Source organism: Pavona decussata, unplaced genomic scaffold (genome assembly GCF_977016875.1).
Source record: "Pavona decussata unplaced genomic scaffold, jaPavDecu1.1 SCAFFOLD_156, whole genome shotgun sequence".
Lineage (NCBI taxonomy): Eukaryota > Metazoa > Cnidaria > Anthozoa > Scleractinia > Agariciidae > Pavona > Pavona decussata.
In genome coordinates, this window is record NW_028145568.1 from 3,491,213 (window position 1) to 3,504,861 (window position 13,649).

The window sequence follows — 13,649 nt, forward strand, 5'->3', positions numbered from 1 at the left end:
CATGACCTCTACGATAAAGAAAAAAACTAGCAGTACTTATAGGGGCGCTCAGTGTTTTTTTTTTTTTTTTTTTTTAATTCGTTGACCGTTTAAACACGTACCCGCACTATTCAAGAAACCTTGGCCAGGCAAAGCCACCAGACATTTCACTGTAGACACTAAGTTGTCAAAATGGAATTGTCTGGTGGCAAAATACATTAAAAATATTGACAGAATAAATGCTAAATTCATGTTCAAATTTGCATTGCGAGAAAAGCTGGGGGCTATGGGGATAAGTTTTTCAGACTCGCCTTGCGGACACCTCGCTATTACAGACACCCCGATAATACGGACAGCAGGTAAATACCCGACAAAAATAAATTACAGACGTTTGACTGAAATAAATTCCCGCTATTACGGACTCTCGCTTTTAAACTAATTCGCGGTCACGAGGGTGTCCGCAATAAAGGGAGTTGGACGACTTGACTGTACGATAACAAGTACCTTTATTTATTTATCTAACAGTAACTCCTTTCATTTCTACCTAACCTTCCAACTTACATTAACGACTTACCTACCTACCTACTTACCAACCTACCCACCCACCTACAGCTACCTACCTAGTTACTTAAATTCCTACCTACCTACCCAACCTGGCTACCTACTACACCTACCTACCTCTAAGCTGGATTTGAACATCGGATCGAATCGTCTGTTATATGCGACCCGAGCTCAAATCGCAGATTCGGCCTCATATGTGGACTGCATTGATTTTAGTTTTCAACCTTGCCCCGCGGGGTTTGCGAATCCTAACAATATGCAGGATGGTGATCACATGAACCTATTATTAAAATGGCCTTAGCTCCCACCAGTCTCCTGTAGCTCAGTGGTAGAGCATCCGAACAAGTAATAGGAAGGTCTTAGGTTCGACTACTGTTGGGAGAACTCGGATTTTCTTTTTCCGAGTATGACTGCGTCACTGAATGAAAATACATCTCACAATAATGGCACCAAGCCTGAAACATATCAGATTTTCTTCAAAGGAACTCATTTCAAGCGCGGAGACGCCTCTAGTTGGGCCATTGATATCGATGGGTGACATTAAGCAAAACATCACTGTTGATTGCCGATAACAAACGATATTAAGGGACGGACCATTATTTTTCTGGAGTTGGAGGATGAGAAATTTCCTCTGCCAACATACTTTTTTACCCGTCTCTGATTTTTGTTCATGCAAAAGCACCTACGCAATAAACATTGTTTTTAAACAACGAAAAAAAACAGTCATGTTTGACATAAATTATTGCGATAAAGATCTCAAAGACTTGTTGGATTTGTTTTCAACATTCTACTCAGGTGCTGGCGTACATAAACGCCATGTGACAGGCAACATGCAACAGGCTTCAGTAAACAAATAACAGATGTCTAGGCCTGCTTGAATCATTTTTTTGAATCATTATTTTTTTTTAATAAGTGACTGGCGTCTGGAATGGGTCTTTAAATAGCAATCAGGGTAGCAATGATGAGTATAGCTGAGTTTATAGAATTTGTTCAATTGAGTTTTGACAGAAATTTATTTTTTGTAGGTTGAAATGTAGAAAAAAAAAATGTTTTCATTTAATTGCCCTAATAAATTACTGTTTCTCAGAAAAAAGATCAGCTGCAAACTGATTAATAATAATAAAATCACCACTTTTAAAACCCCAGCTGGGTATATTTTTGTGTCTGTTTAATTTCAGGGTCCTCAATTAACTTTTAGACTAAATTTTTTTTTCATTCACAGTTTAGAACTTTATCTGACCCTCTCTGCAAAGTTTTGTTCTAACCCACGACGCACTTCTCGGATATTCGGTTTAGAACTTTAAAGATATAAAGTGGAGTTAAAGGTGTGGGTTTTTTTTCTTTTCTGTGGCTTTATTTAAACAAGTAATAATCAAAGATAAGGGAGTGCGTTCAATGATTTCGATCCCAGGCTCTCTCTCCTTTGCCAAGTTTTGTTTGCCCGCACAACCAGTGTATGTTGATTATCGATTTAACAAGGAACACAGCTGGAGGTCAATGAACCGAAGAGCAAGCTCTCTACTGGGGACTCACGCGAGATTTATTTGGAGCACGAGAACCTTTCACCTCACTCGCCGCTCGCACCAAAATAAGTCTCGCGTGAGACCCCAATTAGAGAACTTGCTCGAAGGCTAGAACCCTATGCAGAGCCAACAGAACTCTCTGATTATTCTGAGCAGGTTTCGTACCCTTTTCCAGGACCCATAATGCACATTAACTATATTTGCGTTGTTGGATCTTCCCATCTGGCTGCTCCTCAATGTCTTTCAAGAAAACGTATATTACTTGAGTTTGCAGATTTCCAGGACGTCCTACATGTGCCATTTTCAAGGACTTTCTAGTCCTGGAAATGCTGGACAAAAATTCAAATACTTTCCAGGACTCGTACAACCCTGTCTGAGGAAAGCAGGCAGTTGTACACAGGCTGCACAAAATTTCAAACAACGATCAGCATTAAACATGGCGGGGGAACTTGCGATGGACCTGCAAATAACCCAAGTTGTTTCATGGTCTTGCAATACAAAGCTATCGCTTCATGGCAATTTGCTTGACATTAGTTCATTTGTTTTTAATATGTTTTTCTTTTGCCCCAGGAAATCAGCCTTCACAATTTGAGGAATTACCATGGAAATTATTTCTCTAGAATGAAGACTGACAACCTATACAATAGAACTGTACATGCAAATGTATCCTTGGGCTACTGACAACTTCTTCACCAGGGGTGCTTAGCATTTCAGAGGCAATTACATGCTGGAAGAGTGGTTCAGTTTCTGTTCTAAATACACTGTAGAACATAAAATCCCCACGCGGAAATTCAGTTGGAGATTTACCGTATTCACAGCACTATTAACCCTTTAACCGTTAATATCAAAGAACAAATTCTCTTGTCCCCGTACTTTTCTTGTGAAAGTACTGGAGAGAAGTTATTAAAATATCAAGATAATTCACCTTGGTTGATCATATCCTTAATTCTCATGACCTCAGGAGTTGAATCTAAGCATTGACATTACAGGGAGAAATTTGATGCTGATCACTGTTAGGGCTTAAAGGGTTAAAGGGATCCAAAGATGTTGAGAAAGAGCAAATGAAGAAATCCCAGTTGTGAAGTTTACACAGCATTGTACATTTCTGCTTGGGCAATTTACAGTTCAACTGAGCTTTTCAAAACTCGAATGACAAAAAACCCACGATAACTGCACGTAATAAATTAAGCTTAGTTAATCAACAATTGTCTGATTTGCAGTCAGTTGGGTTGTTACACAGCCCTCAAAAGAAACTGTGTGACGAACAAAAAGACTGCAACAACTTTTTCACAGGTAAGGTAAGAATCAAACTGTTTCCGAAAGATTATAAGTGTCAAAACTGAACTTCATTCTGAGGATGACGATGATGATAATATGACGATGGTTATGTTCTTTGGATGGAGGGATACTGTTCTGTACACTTAAAAACATTATTTTTACAACTTCTACTGACAAGATGATCGTTCAATACAAGCTTGTCTTTTTCATGATGCGAAGGAATTCTGCTTCATTTATTTCTCCGTCACCATCTCTGTCGGCTTCGTCAATCATTTCCTGGAAAAGATATTTTCATTTTCATGTACATGTAGGCAATTTCAAATTATCTGAAAATCATGACACAACGTGTGTTTACTCATAACCCACCTAACCTTCTTGTTATAATTTCTAACATACAATTTTAACTGGTACAATATTGAGAATAATGTAGTTTTACTTTCAAATTGGCTAAGATCATCTGTAGCAGCACGTCCACAACAAAGTGTGGATGGCTAAATCCCTAGAAATCCGGCAAAGAAACGTATTCAGAACAGTTTATTTGTGCGTCGCTTGGTCCCCTGCATTGAAAAGTTCCTTAAATCCTTGACCTGTTTATACAGTGTACATGTAGCTGTCAGATATCAGAACTTGATTATAATCACATGTATTCTGATTGTCTGACAAATGTTTTAAACATACGTAACGAGTCACAAATGTCACAACTCAACAAACATACAATACTTTGATGAAACATACAAAAGCAAAACAAAAGTCGTGTACATGGTAAGGGCGTACTGGAACGGTTTAAAAAAGTTATGATTGTCTTACTTGTAATTCTTCATCTGTTAAATTTTCACCGAGCTCTTTGGCAACTCTCTTGAGATTTTTAAATGAAATTTTTCCCTGCAAGCAACCCATGGATAAACAGACAGATTTAGTAATCAGGTAGTTTTTAGACAAACACCCATTTAAAGCATGAAACAACATCTTACCACCTCGTGATTTACTCCTCAAAATACTCGCACAGTACTGTACAAGTACATGTACATGTATCATTGCTTTACATTCACAATTTGTGGTTTTGACAGAATTTTAGAAGTCAATGTTTTTGAAAACACAGTTTTGATGGGAATAACAAATGGAAAATTATTGATTGCTTTACTCTTAATTCTTGTATGTTAACTCACCGTGTTATCATCATCAAATAACTTGAAAGCTTTGAGAATTTCTTCTTTAGAATCTTTTTCACTCTGAAAGGTAACCATCACAAAATATCAGTTTATAGAGTGACATTTAAAATAATTATGAAAACCAGTACATTTCAATCAAACTAAATGTTATCTAGGATTAACGAAGTTCCAGCAAGAAACTTAAAGACAGTACTGTAAATTTTTGAGATGCCTTAAACTTTGGAGAAAAAAAAATGCCTCAAATACTGTAATTTATTGTCTTTAAATGTAATTTTGTAGAACTCAATAGTTCACCGCAGGTTGTCATGTAAGTGCAGAAACTTAATCGCAAAGGATTATTCTGTGAAGTTTACAATGTAGGACAAAGATATGCCACTCGGACCCTGAAAACGTTACCTTCTACCACACCCTTCTGAAACCCCAATGAGTATTCTAGACTACAACTGTAGACACCAACTCTACAGTGCAGTTACCTTATCCCAATGGTAGCTATTTTCCAAATTCTACTCTACATGACTGTACAATTCTTCATTATCACTGATCAACAATTATTTCCTAGTAAAAAATGTAAATGTCAATGTAATTTATTTACCCATGAAGCACCAAAGAACTCTAGGAGCTCGTTCAAAGGTGTCCATGCATTCCGGGTCAAATTGGAATTTGGAAATGTTGGTTTTGTGGAGGGAGGAAAACCAGAGAACCCAGAGAAAAACCCTCGGAGCAAAGACGAGAACCAACAACAAACTCAACCCGCATATCATGGCAAGTCCAGGAATCAAACCATGCCCAATGGACCCTCAACAGCAGAACATACAGGGTACCCATATGGCTTATACAAGGAAGTATACATCCATGTATAGACTGCAATACTATTCACCTCAAGTGCATACAAAACACTGGACAAAGCTTACCATTTTTGCTGTCATCATTTGAAGAAACTCATTAAAGTCGATGGTACCTAGGGAAACGTATTTTAGAGGTTACTGGTGCAGTGAAGACAACTGGTAGGCAACTTGAGCAAATACATATGAACATGTACAACTGTAACAAAATGAAACACGATGTAGTCTGTCTCCAAGTAGTGTACAATCCAAACCAACAGACCCAGCAAAGTGCATTGTACATTGTAAATTCTTGGGAAGATTTGAACAGACACAAATCCACAGAATGTATCATAATTATCCACAACTACAGCATATCAAGGTTCATGTACAAAAACAACATCTTGATTTAAATAAAATGCAATCAGGCACCTGATCCATCTTTGTCAATGTCTGATATCATTTTCTTGATTTCTTCCTTCTTTGGCTCAAAACCCAATGCTCTCATTGCAACCTACATCAAATATGTTGATGTCAGTATAATTTGAGAATTTAATAACCCCATCTGGAATGGGGGTTGGGGCAGAGGGGGGCGGGGATTCTGACCGCAGTGATTTTGATCCTGAATAACATTTTAATATTTGAGCAAATGCCATGAAACCTTGTGACTTTTTGAGGAATTTTAATATCAGGGGACAGGTTGATGACACGTAATGTTCAATGACTTTGATGCTACAGTGTACCATGGCAACGAATGTTTGACAGAGAGTGCTTTTCAGAAAATGGAAAAATCCCTAATTTTAAAATGAATAAAAAATTCTTTTCTTACTGTAACTTTAAGGGGTTTTTTTTAGCTCATATTAGTGTTCCATTATTGTTTTTTGATCAGTTTTTGTTCAATTTTGGCACTTCCTTGAAGGTTCATGCTGCTAATTGCTTACCTTCAGTTCTTTGGCATCAATTGTCCCTGAACCATCTGTATCAAACAGATCAAATGCTTCTCTAATTTCTTGTTTTTGTTCCTCTGTTAACTCTGGCTTAGGACCTACATGTAACAAAGTAAAATTAACCAGTGGAGTCTAAATCATCTACATTTTGTACTATGAATGGTGTAGTTTTTCATGTAGCAATCTAAGGGGTGACCAAATTCCTGATCTGTAATTGTACAGGTGTTATGGCTGTGTCACTTGTGTTTTGTTTTTGGTTCAAGAAAATGGTTCTACAGCTGTAGCAATTGTTTTTATTTTTTATTTATTTATTTTTTTTTAATTTTTGTTCCAGATTAAGGTAATGCAACTGAGCCAAAGAATGAAACCATTTTGAGATAATTCAAACCAGAAGTAGTAAATTTAAATGACAGGTTTCCTTTAACTAATCTTCCACAGGTCAAAGCAGATTCACTGATATTGTGTACATGTACACTGACAGGGAAACAGAGCATGTGCTCTGATTTAGTTTTGCACTGTTTTTAGGAGAGTTGCGTGAAATGTAACCATCACAGTGTCTGGCTACAGAGTCTTCCTGGAATGTTTTTGTCTAAGTGTTTAATCTCAAACATCTTCAAAAAAGGACAGATTAAGTTACTTCCATTAATTAAAAAAACACAGCTTCAATTGCTACATTGTACAGGTACATGTACAACACTTTAACAAATTGCTGTACATGTACATGTACATGTACATGTACAGGTGTAAATTGCCTTGTTCAAATAAGAACATAACCTGCTTCTCATAAAGCCTTGCTGACCACAAGGTTACCATTTCTCTTACATACTCAGGACTGCAAATAACTAACGGGCAGGCGCCGGTCACATTGTCCGGTCAAACATGTTTTTGCTCGGACACTACATGTACCTGTTTTTGGCCGGTCAAATTTTAACAGTCGCATTAAAGGGACACAGTCACCTGGTGAACATGCGCATTAGATACCATTTCTTAGCTGATTTGCATATCACACTTCATCACAAGTCTCGCGCTGAGAAGCGCATCCTTTGAAAAATGTAAACAAACCTTGTCGAGTCGACGAAGTATTTGCCAGTCAAAATTATAAGAGTGATTATAGACCTAATGTCATTTTAGAACACTCATTTTCTTGATACCTTGTAGAATTTACTGATGGACTTGTCCCGGGAAAGTCACGTCAACGAATACCTCTGAAGTCGAAGAATCATTTAATCGTTTATTTCGGTATCCGGTCGTGTGAAAAATTATCTTAGCTGTTAACCGCTTAACCGCTTCCTCGACCCGTAGAAAACAAGGTTCTACTAGAGGTTTTCCTTGTCGAGGAGATAATCGACTGTGTACCGAAGCCTGTCTGCGTCTGAGCTCCAAACCAATCAGCCATGACGCGTAGTTCGAATCGTTTACGAAGATTCCCACCGCACGAACCCTTCGCCAGGTTGAGAAAATGTAATTTTCCAAATATATATAATGGTGATTTGTTCTCCAATGTTTTTGATTGATTTCTCTCGTTATTTTAGTCAATGCAGGCGATTTCTTCCACCCGGTGCCTTCATGTTTCCCACATCTTCTTTTCGTGTTCCGTTGGAGACGCGATCCATACTGTTTTTAACCAAATATGATATAATTGTATCATAGGATGGGCAAAAGCATACTCATAAACAGGTTTCCAGTAAAAGATTGAAAATCCAGTAAAACACTGGGAAGATTGAAGCGGATTTCTAGAAGCCGACGCGTACTTTTGATTTCGGGTTGAGGTGGACGCTTTTCAAAATTGACAAAAACTAGCGTCCAGGTCAGCTCGGTCACAAAGGTGACTGTGTGAACCCAGATTGCACAGTAATCCTTTTATAACTAAAAAACAACTGAATCCAAGTCGGTTTGGCGATAAAAATTACAAGTTAATAGTTAAATACTACTCTTTACTGGAGAAGCAGCCTCGCATTCAGTACGTAAAACGGTTACCCAAGATACAACAGCAATTGTCTGTTTTTCTTTACATCTGTCAAGATCACTTATAATTAAATATTATTTGTCAATCACCACATCATTTCTACAACTGAACTTTAAGTAAAATGTGCAGAATATATGAAAGCTGAAGGGTTTAATCGGCCTCTTGAAGTAATTTGAAAAAAGAAGCTAACTGAAATGTAAACATAAACAAGAGACACTTAACTTTAATTCATAAATTATCGTCTTAGGGTTTTGAAATTCGGCAGCACTGTATGTAATTATATTAAATGCATGGCGTCTTGTTCCAAGTACAATTGTTGTGCTCGCTGACTTTCTTCCATTTAGAATCCCTTATTCTTCCACTTTTTGTGTTATACACTCCATTTTTGAGTTGCATCAAGCGTTGAAATCACAAGAAAGCTTAGTAACCAAGCATGTTTTGCAGGGTGTGCCGGAAGTAACGTATGACGTATGATTTGTTCGCTTTTCGCACTTTGTAACAAATGCTACATGGAGTATTCTTGGTGCCGCAAGATTATTCTTCATGAGTGTGCTTTCCGATCATTCAATCAATCAAACAAACAATCAATCACTTTGTTTAAGAGTCGACCATGGTATCTAGCCAAAGGTAAAACCCTCTAACTACATGTAATTGGGAACTCTTAAAGTAAATAAAATCATGGTAGACACGATGATTTGCGGTTGCGATAGGATTTGATAACATCGTGGAAATTTTCGACTTCCGGGAATTTCTCGACCACTAATTTGTCTAATTTTATATTCGTTTTTTTTTTCTTTCGGAAACATGAATGTTGTCCCTCGTGATTATCAAATAGTTAAAGATTAAAATTTCTCTGAACGAGTCGGTAACAGACCGGACAAGATGTCCGGCAATCCAAGGATTTGTCCAGTCAATACCCAATTTTGACCGGACATTGTCCGTTGACCGGCCGTTATTTGCAGCCCTGATACTGTAACTTCATTTCCCAAATATGGAATGCAGATCCCAGTTTTCAGTTCTACAAAATACTGTACATGTAACCGTGCCTGGTACAAATGTTTTAATGTGCCAAAAGGAAGGGGAAATGACAAACAAATCAGGTTAGTTTAGTAAGCTCAGCCCCCTGGGAAACTCAGAACGTTGTGAAAAAAAAAGGAGAAATTCTTTGTGGTAAATTCAACTTGACCAACTCATCAACTTGTACTCATCTTGGACAGGCTATCATATGTACACTGCGCCCTGCACAAGTACTTACCCACACACTGTAACAAATACATTGTACACTGTGCTACTGCATCAAATTTTGCACTTTCTATTAGGGATATGATACAGTAAACTCTCGCCTGGTGGACACCCCACTATCATGGAGACCACAGGGGCTAAATCCCCAGCCACAACTACAAAGAAATGTACTGTATGGACATAACTCTTGCTATTACAGCTACTGTATTACTGAATTGCAGACACTTCATGTGGTCCCAAACAAACATTCTTATATTGGTAAACACTCTTGTTGCAACAGCCAATTTTTATGGACATCTTTGCTGTATTAAATGACATGTTTATATTCTCTTGTTTGCCATTTTTGTCGATAGAAATGATGACAGACGGTAGTATGTATATATTGTCATTCATTGGCAACCAAGGTGTCCATTCCCATCTTAAAAGCACTTCCTGTTGTACATGTATGTACTGTATTTATACAACTTTTGTAGTATTTTAGATGGCTTGTCATTTCAATGTTCTTGACAGACTTACACCTCTGTGTAGACTCTGCAGTTGATATTCGTTCTTTTTTGGCTCATGTTAATAGTGACATTTTACAACTTGAAATCAAGTCAATTTGACCATGCACGCTATTGCAGACTCTCACTAATACTGAATACAGACACCAAATGATCATCCCAAGGGTATCCACTATAACGAGAGTTCACTGAAAAAGGATGTGTAAGATGTGCAGAGCAACAAAAAGAGGGCATGGATGGAATAAGAGTTTCCGTGAAGCTCGGGGATCATGGACCTTTCTCCTAAGAACTAAATACAATTACATGCAGGATTTGAGCCAGAAACTGAATATCGGGCCGCCAGGAGGCACGTAACAGTATACATGTATCTCACAAACCTTTTAAAAGACTGGAATGAATGAATTTTAAGTGAAACTTGTCAAAACATGGGTGTCCATACATGTAGGATTACTGGACACCCTTCCCATCTGAGTGAGTAAAACTTTCAGTACACGTAAATGTAGTGGTCACTGGTGCAAAAACATTCAATACATGTATATTCTATCTTGTATTATGATGAACTGTAATGTGGGTTGGGATTTGACTCAGGACCAGGGTTCATACTCTTTTGAGCTTTTGAAATTCCATGACTTTCCATGACCTTTTCCATGATTTCTCCAAGTTTTCCATCTTTCATTTTGGGTATGTTTTTAGTATTTTCTTAGCAAACAAACACAATTTATTTTGCACTTTTTTATAAACATCATTTTCCATGACTCTCCATGACCCACACCTAAATTTCATGACTTTCCAGGCCTGGAAAATGAAATTCTACAATTCCGTGACTTTCCAGGTTTTCCATGACCCGTACGAACCCTGCAGGACATTCTTTTCCCCAGATCATGAAAAACAAACCTGTCTTTTTCCTTTGGCCTGTCGACAAACCTCCTTTTCTGTATGATGCTGCCTAACAAGACAAAACAAAATCATTCTGATTAATTAATTATTCTTACAATTCTCATGGAAGGTACTTTTGCCCATTTTAATTTGTCAAGACACAGGCATTAACCAAGCAGCGTGTGACTTAAAAATTTCATCTAATGAAGCTGCAGATAGAAATAGAAATATCCAGATTATTTCAAAATAAAACAAAATTACATGTATTTATGGCCTTTTCAGTTGTGCAGCTTGCACTTTTGAAGAGTTTATCAATGGAATTTGTTCAGGAATGAGTCTAATTGGATTTCCAAATGGACTGTAATAATGAAAATGATTTGTAATGGACGCAGCAGCAATAGAAAAATACAGCAGAAAATCACAAAAGGATAGCTTCCTAACATTCACAGTATACTTCACTGCTTGTTACTGTGTTCAAATGCAATTTTGTTGCTATTCAATCAAGGTGCTATCCATCATAACATAATTTATGCAGACAAAGGCTGGGTTGAAGACGAGTGAACCCAAACTGTGCAAAGGCCAATCAATCCCCTTATCTCAAGAAATGGACTCAAGATACATTCTGTAAATAAGTCCTGTCTGGAATTTGGTGTCTGGTTTTGTACAAACTAATTATTGTAACAGCCTAATGTTCACTGATTTTCCGTCTCCAAATTTGACCATTTCACTCCATCTTATACATTGTTGTTCTACAGTCAAGGTCCTGTGGAGGAGTAAAGTTGTTGTCCTTTAATGCTCCTCCCATGGAGCATTGAGGATCAGTAGCAATTCTACAGTTGGGTTTAGGATTCACATGATAGAGGGTAGTGTCAGAACACTACAGCAGGCCAAAGAAAGTAAAATATTGATTCATACACTGTACCAAGTATTTAACCTGAGATCAAATTTACTATAATAATTGTTATTCCATCGTTGTCATTCTAGCAACCACAGCACATCAGGTATAGCTGCACTTATCTGAGCCTTTCAGTTTTCGTTTTATATCATCTCGGAATTAATTAATATCCATGAACTGCTTAAGAAGTCTGATTGCATTTCAAAAGATTACGGTAGCTTGAATAAGAGCCACCTGCTTTCTGCCGGCCATATTACACCGGACACAAGCCACATCATGAGAACTTAGAGTACCCTGTATTAAGTTGACTGAAATACACACCAAGCGTTCTAAGAAATAGTTTTGTAAATACTGTAGGTTAGCAGTATCAATAATTATTATTCATCAGTCTCTGTGTAAGTTAATAATAGTTATTCTCATTCCTTTGTATTACCTAAATTATTGTAACTTTTGATATGTATTTTATCAACTGAATGAAGGCAAATTACAAATCAATTACAAATTACAGCTTTCCAACCCACCCCATACAGCAGTGACATTATACTGTAATCTTTTTTATACAAAGAAATTTCAGTCTGCACTGAAATCCTGCTCTGAAATCAAGCTGGGTGCTTTACCCATGGTTCAAAAGACAGAAATATATTAATTTTTTTGTCCACTGTTGAGCCATGTCTTGGGATCTGGCAGTTTACTTTAGAATCAGTCTCTGTTTTTTGCTAAATTTTTGAATTTTTGAATAAACTTGAACTTGAACTTGAACTCATGGGTAAAAACCCACCTTGATTTCAGTATGAATAATTATCCTAAAATAGTAGTAAAAATTTAGAGTCCATAAATGTTGTTATAATTATAGCACTGACACCTCACAATATCGTGTTTTCACACAAAATAGTGTTTGATAACAGTATTTTTTTCAAACCCACAAAGTTAAATAGTCCCATTATTATTGGAAAGCCAGTTTCTACAAAAATAATTTGTGCTCTGCGATACATGTTCATCACAATGAATTCAATCAAATTACAATGTTTCAATAGCTTTGCCTTTTTGCGTCCGCAGTGTCGGCCATGAAAACATTAGTTGTAGAACAAAGGAAAGCATGATAAACTTCTGTGTAGCAACGTAACACAAACCATGCAGCTTCCTCAAATTGCGAATTGACACAGGAAATGATTTTACCACAGACCTTTTTCTATATGAAGTTCATAGTTGCATATACTGATTACGAGAAAAAACTATACGTGTAGGCTTAAATGACTTCGGTGGGAAAACTCATACATGTAGATCACAGTTTTTTTAAATACAATTGTGGCGCGTCACTTCCAACTAAGGAGCAACACAAGAATTCCATTTTCAAAAGAGCTTTTTGGGAACACCAAGGAAAGCCCTCTAGCTTTCGTGCATCGACTAAACCGAGATGCAAATGTGCTTGTATGCGTGGGCTCCAACAAGGGATCAACGTCTTTGCAAGTAGTTTACTGGTTCAAATTTTATAATTCCCGGTGTTTACTCTTGCTAACGATCGCACACAAGAATCGAGCAATACCAACACTACACAAGCTATTGTTTGCAAGTTCTGCCTGAAAAGCACGAAAGAACTCAGCCGAGATTTAACCTTAAATAACTACTGACACTACTTACCATTTCTCAGACGGTTAAAAACACGGCAAAAAGGCACTGAAATTTCTAGAATCAGCGATTGAAAATCAGTTTGACAACAGATTTATGTTTGTTTTACGCGGTGAACATGTCCAAGGAGAATCGCAAGGGATTCTGGGTTTTCCCGCCTTGAGTCAAATTGATAGGAGACTGGAACCTACCAATCGACTCTTACCAGTCTCTTTCGCGGTTCTCGGTCGGTACACGAGGACTACTGTAAGCAGTAGAGATTG

The 13,649-nt window shown here is 37.4% G+C and overlaps 1 protein-coding gene across 1 annotated transcript; it reads right to left on the reverse strand.

Moving 5' to 3' along the window:
• Nucleotides 1–1,872: 1,872 nt before the first annotated feature.
• Nucleotides 1,873–13,515, reverse strand: LOC146465364 (uncharacterized). The gene is made up of 8 exons (XM_085128572.1): nt 13,399–13,515; nt 10,884–10,935; nt 6,273–6,376; nt 5,764–5,845; nt 5,422–5,468; nt 4,508–4,570; nt 4,149–4,223; nt 1,873–3,617 (listed from the first exon to the last, which is right to left on the reverse strand). Exons 1-8 carry the CDS (start codon nt 13,399–13,401, stop codon nt 3,528–3,530), a joined length of 516 nt encoding a protein of 171 aa, XP_084984698.1. The 5' UTR covers nt 13,402–13,515; the 3' UTR covers nt 1,873–3,527.
• Nucleotides 13,516–13,649: the final 134 nt, after the last annotated feature.